Below are 6239 nucleotides of genomic sequence, written 5' to 3'. Positions count from 1 at the left end.
CCCAAAACTCATTTACTACATAAGAAATTGGTGTTGAAGTTCCTATAAATTACGTGACTGTCATTGATCAACTTAAAAGAAGCCCAACATAAAAAAACTCAAAAAGCACCCAAAACAAGCCCAACCCAATTTTATAAATAAATATAAAAAAACCCCAAACAATTCATTACAAACAAAATGTCACAAAAATCGTAGCTTCATTAACGTGTCATGTTGATAATGGTTGTAATGTTCCACACCTTTACTATCATGTTGATTAATGGCTATAATGTTCTAGTCTAAGGTAATAACACTGCTAGTTTCCTATGACACCCTATTTCTAATGCATGTCACCCCTTGTAATGTTCCAGTCTAGGGTGATAACACTTCTAGTTTCCTATGACATCCTATTTATAATGCATGTCTATTCATGTAATGTTATAGTCTAGGGTAATAACACTACTAGTTTTCTATGACATCCTATTTCTAATGCATATCTATCACTGTAATGTTCGAATCTAGGGTAATAACACTGGTGGTTCCTATGACATCCTACTTCTAATACATGTCTACCCCTATAATGTTCCAGTCTAGGGTAATAACACTGCTAGTTTACTATCATATTGATTAATGCTTGTCATGTTGCTATTTCTAATGCATGTCTACCAAAGAAATGATAAAGAAAGAACAAACCAGACCAACTCAAAACAAGCCGAGCCCATATTTTTTTAAATAAAAAAAACCCAAACAATTTATTATGAAAAAAATCCGCGAAGCATTAAAAACAAGCTGAGCTCAGATTGTTAATACTACTATGACATAGAAGTACATTGTTAATACTTTGTCATAGTAGTACATTGTTAAACAAAAATAAGATCCATAACTGAAATAGTAACAAAAGATAAATCGATCATCAAATCTTCAAATACATTCCGAAAATCAACTAGAATTCGAAGAGAAACACATAATTGAAGCAGAAGATCAAAAATCTCAAGTCCAAACCAAACGACGAAGACAACGACGACGATATGGCGAAAGAAGAGTAGAGTTCAAAGATGAGCAGTAGAGCTAGGAGCATATGATCAAGGTTCGTTCCAGGTTCCGAACAATCCGGAAAAAAAAGAAAGAATAGAAGCACGATTTTAGAACAAGAAATCTGTATGGGTCTTTTTGTTCCAGTAACTTGATGAATGGGCTTGGGCTGCTGCGAGAAGAAAATGAGCAGGATTTTCCCAACGCCTGAGTTTAAGAACCAGGCTCCCAAAAGAGTTTTGAAAAGTTTGATGAAACTTTAGAAAACTACTTTCAGGTCTATTTCACTAATAACTAAATAAACACAACCGAATTAATGAATGGCTTGGCTTGAAGAGCTTGTGGCATAGGAGTTAAGCTTTCACAAGTTTAGGAATTTGAGAGAGAGAGAGAGAGAGAGAGAGAGAGAGAGAGAGAGAGCATGATTTTCTTGTAGAATACAAAGATCAAAATGGGGCGAAAGAAAACTAGGAGGATTTCTATTCTAGAGAAATAAGAAAACAGCAAGATAAGAAGATTGGGTGGCTTGAGTAAATTCCCAGTTGCTTGACAAAGCTTGGTCAGGCTCAAGATGGTGGTTTTCCTGGGTAGAGGAGGCTCCCTTTTATAGGCACAAAGAACCCTATTGTCTAGCTTTCTTCTTCTCTTTTTCTTTGCTTCTTCCCCTTCAATCCTACTTGGTGAAATTTTCCTATCCAAGGCGCATGGGTAATGAGCCATTTGTGGTTCCAAGGGTTTGACGCAGCTGGACCTCCCCATGAGGGTGAGGCGCTACTGCTTTCCCTCTTGGTTTTCAAAATGGAGCTAACAGAGGAAAAGAAAATGGGTATAGTCTTTTGTCCAGTGGGTACTCTTCTTTCACTCATAGATTTCCTTCGGTCTCTGCCATGGCTTCTTTGTTGACCGTCCTTGGAGTTCTAACAGGGGTGGAACTTGGTGCCCGATTTTCTTATAAGTCGTTGGGCTGGGCTTGTATACAAGGCATTGAGTTTTAGCCTATCATTTACAGCGTTTGATAGGTTTTCGTCAAGCTGCTGGAAATGGCCTTATTAATTTTGGTATTCTATTGACGCGGGTTGGTCTAAGTGTTATGGCAGGCTGCTAGGTGTCCTCCTAAGGCATTGGGTCATTTTTCTCCTTGCTCTCATGCTAACCCATGTATTTGGGGCCAAGAAATGAGCTTGAGTTTTGGTGCTTCCAAGCAGCCCAAAACTTCCATTCCTTGTTCCCTCAATGGGCCTTGTGAGTGCTTGTACCCATCCACACCACAACCTTCTTAGCAAGCCCCGGGTAATTTTGTGGATTGGGCCCACTTAAGCTTGTGGTATAGCTTGGTATTAGAATAGCGATTCTTCGCATGGCTCTGCGTGTTGATTTAGCTTGCTCATGCTTGTATTTTATTGCACTATAATTGGTCATGACCGGGTCAAATAGTGTGAGATTTAGGCGAGCGTAATTTTACAAAGTCGGTGTATTTTGGTCCTTTTATGCATGCTTGCTTGGCGTGACTCATGACTCTAAGCTTATGTAAGCGCGTTCTTCAAGTTTTCTTATGTCCCGATCGAGCCCTTCTCGCGATTTATTTGAGTTGGGCTAAGAATGACCCCGGGCCTAGCCCTTGGATTTTTGGGCCTCAACAAAATTGAAGGTGAAATATTGAAAATTGTAGATCAGGGATGAAGAATATAGTTGGACCTTAGACTGAGCTTCAATGGAAGCTCCTCTTGCTCCAACACCAAGAAAGCACCAGCGAGAAAGGAGAAAAGAATCTAATTTGATTTTTTGGCAGATCTGATTTGTCTCTCTCAAATCCATAGTACAAGGGCAATGTAGGTATTTTACACACACAAATAAACTAAAAAATAGCTATTAAATTGAAAAAATTGACAACTGTCTATTTTTGGGTTTTTTTTTTTTTGGGTGTGTTTATAGTTTTTAAATGGTATAGGGTTTCTTTAGGGTGTGTTTATAGTTTTTAAATGGTACAGGGTTCCTTTATAAGACTATGTCTAAGATTGGGTATATGACTAAATTTGTAAACTATTTATGGCCCTCTTCCAAAAAATTTAGAAATCAAAATCCTTTTGTGAGAAAACCCTTGTCAGAGCAAAATTAAGAGTACCAATATGAGGATTAGTTCAGATGTGTATCTTTTTGACAATTTTCAATACAGAATCGATGACCTAGAAGTTGATCAAGGGGCAAAAGCAGAGACTCTACTGCCTGATTCAATTTTAGGCTGAAAAACAATTTAGGTATTTGGAGAAGCTTATTCAAAATTAATGCATCACATTCCTAAACATCTGGCTCACCACCTCAACATTACACCATAAAAGAGATTCTCAAACCGAATCCATGAAGTCCACCCAGATGACCAAAGTTCACTCAAAACAGAATAAAGGTAGAAAAAGACATACCACAGATGCTTAATTAGGACGACCGCAGTATCTTTTCTGAGAAGCCTATGAATGAGGCACCCCTGGGCTCATCATTCATTGGATTGAGATAGTTTTAAATTTTACAGTCTACACAATATTAGAAAACAATACCACATAAAACAAAAAGGTATGAATGAATTTACAAACTGAAAGAATTCAAACATCAAATAAAAGCTTCAATTTCTTCAGGAAACAATGTGGGACGCACGCGGTTTCCCCAAATTCCCCTAGATGTGATAGGCATTTGTGAACCAAGCAAAACAAGAAGAATAAATTTTTGAAACTAAATCAAGCCTGGTTTCTGCATCGGCTGTCTAAGAGCCGCCCGAGCATATATTCTTGAAACTAATATGCACTGAACATCTATTATCACATTCTCACACCACATATCAAACTGTCAAAATGCTTCAAAACCATCTATAATCCATCCATAAGGTACACCTACCATCATGAAAGAGAGAACCACAAATCTTTTAAATTAAAAAAAATCCAATCAGCCTTGTCATCGGTATGAAACTTCCACAACCTCTTCAATTCATTTTGACAAAATTCTCAACAATCTCTTCCACACAACAACAACAACAAAATAGTGTAGGAAGATAAAATATCCTTCAATCCTTGGTATTTGGGGAGACATCAATATCCAAGTGGGGATTGCACTCTTTAGAAAAGAAATCATTCTTCTCCATAAAATCTCTCAACATCCCAAAAGTGAAATTCGGGTGCTCTGGGTCGCTGGTCTGAGACCCAATTGGTGAACCCGGAGTTGAGGGTTGCGTGAAACAAAAGTAACAACCTTTATTGCCACTGCCATTAACACCAGCTCCAAACCTCTTACCTGAAGAAAAAGAACTAGAAGACACAGAACAAGAAGATGCAGAAGAAGCCCTCGTCTTGTTTTTTCTGGGTAATTGCTTCTTGGATCTAGTGAAGGGATGCAGGACCACCTGCTTGGCCTTTCCAAAATTTCTTGAGAACCCACTACCCCTAAACCCTCTCTGCTTCTTTGTATGCTCATCACCGCATTTGCATCTACCAGGGGACCCACCACCTTCTTCATCATCATCGTCGTCACCATCATCGCCCACAGAGCCTCCACCACTGCCACCAACGCTTGCTATCTCCTTATCAACCAAAGACATCAATTTTATATAATCAATCTCACTATTTTTACCGCTAAAAGCAAACTCCAAAAAGGACCAATAATATATGGATTATTAAAGTTATGAACTTGATAAAAAAAAAAGGTTGGACTAAAAGAGGAAATGGAGGTGACCCAGATGAGAATTCGACTTGAATCGTTTTTTCCTGAAAAAAGGACAGAAATTAGAGATTTCAGATGAGGGGAAGCTCGATTTCTCCGCCAATGTTGTAGGAGGCTCAAGGAGTTGCAACCCCTTTGGGTTATAAATTTTCGACCCACGAAACTGTAGACCGAATTTAAAATTTAAACCTTTCCACACAAGAAAAAGAAAAAAAATTAAAACTTCCCTTATGTATGATTCTAAATTGACCACTGAATCATAGAGATGAGAGGACACGTGGTGGTTTTTTCATGGTTTAAATGGCCTGGTCCCGTTTTTAGGTTTAGACTTTGTGACTAGCTGATTAATTAAGAAAATGATAATCTTCCACGTGTCCTTTTATCCTCTGATACAGGTAGGGACGCACGGTTCTGATCTTCTTAATTGTTTGATGATTCATGAGAACATTTCTCATCCTAAGATTTTATCAATTAGTTTGCCAAAATTTATCAAATGACAATTAGGTGCAGTTGGAAAACAAGTCTGTGCATGCAAGGAAACAGACAATGCATAGAGAGTTCAGAAAACAAACAATACATCCACGTTTAGAGGTTTCTTGTGCTTTGGGAGTGGGCCTCTTGTTTAGGGGTTTCTTGTGTTTTGAATATAAAATCTTTTCGACCCCAAAAAAAAAAAAAAAACCAATTAGGTGCAGTTTATTATGAATTTCGCATCAATCAACATCAAATTCATCCCCGTTTCTGGGTAAATTAATGATTACATGCTCTTAGCATAGCCATTAGGAGACTGGCACCACAAATCATGAGATGAGAGAGTAGGAGATTTTTAGGACCATGGAACACCAAGATTGAGAATATGCAGTGGTGGTCTAGTACATTCACATGTTAGCAAAGTAGTTCACTTCAAACACCAAATTTTGACTTAAAAAAGAAGCAAGAAGAACAGAAATAATGACAAGTTTGGCACATGTAAGTAAATTGCAAGATTTTCTGGTATAAAGTAAAGGTTTGGTAAGGTATGACAGTTGGACAAATTAAATCAGTGCTTTGATTTTGTATGTCCTCAATAACATGATGTATTAACAGGCTGGAAGATTGGCATAAATTTTTTGTGTGGTTTCTGAAATCTCTTCTAATAAACAATTTGGAATCGAATCAAATGATATGGTTTTGAACTTGCTGATCACCAATGTGTTCCCTACAACCATGATTTGCTTTCCTCAAGTATTTATCACTATTATTTCCAAGGGGTCACATCTGGTTCTTTGTGTTTCAGTTTCATTATTCTGCGGATGACTTTTGTAGACATAAGGCTTTAGCCTTCCAGGAACAGAGTGTCATCCATGAAATTTGTAGCAGACATGTCTTTCCTTGTTCAAGATATGCATACAACTTCAAAACTAGAAAACGGATTTCATGATGTATTCAATAGAATAAAGGTTTGGTTGGTTTTATAAAGGTTAACGAACAAAAGCTGATCATTATGGTTGAACCATCGCTGTAAAGGAGCAAAGGATGTGGCTTTT

The 6239-nt window shown here is 37.7% G+C and overlaps 1 protein-coding gene across 1 annotated transcript; it reads right to left on the bottom strand.

Moving 5' to 3' along the window:
- Window positions 1-3566: 3566 nt before the first annotated feature.
- LOC117631318 lies at window positions 3567-4924 on the bottom strand. Its single transcript, XM_034364401.1, has one exon. The coding sequence runs from the start codon at window positions 4589-4591 to the stop codon at window positions 4061-4063; it is 531 nt and encodes a 176-aa protein (XP_034220292.1). The 5' UTR covers window positions 4592-4924; the 3' UTR covers window positions 3567-4060.
- Window positions 4925-6239: the final 1315 nt, after the last annotated feature.

This window comes from Prunus dulcis, chromosome 6 (assembly GCF_902201215.1).
Source record: "Prunus dulcis chromosome 6, ALMONDv2, whole genome shotgun sequence".
Taxonomy (NCBI): Eukaryota; Viridiplantae; Streptophyta; class Magnoliopsida; order Rosales; family Rosaceae; genus Prunus; species Prunus dulcis.
Note: the sequence above shows the minus strand (reverse complement) of the source record. Positions and strands in the feature narration are given on the sequence as shown.

Bases quoted from the DNA above. Each gene is read 5' to 3' on its own strand.
- LOC117631318 (XM_034364401.1), bottom strand. From the start codon at position 4,591: ATGTCTTTGGTTGATAAGGAGATAGCAAGCGTTGGTGGCAGTGGTGGA.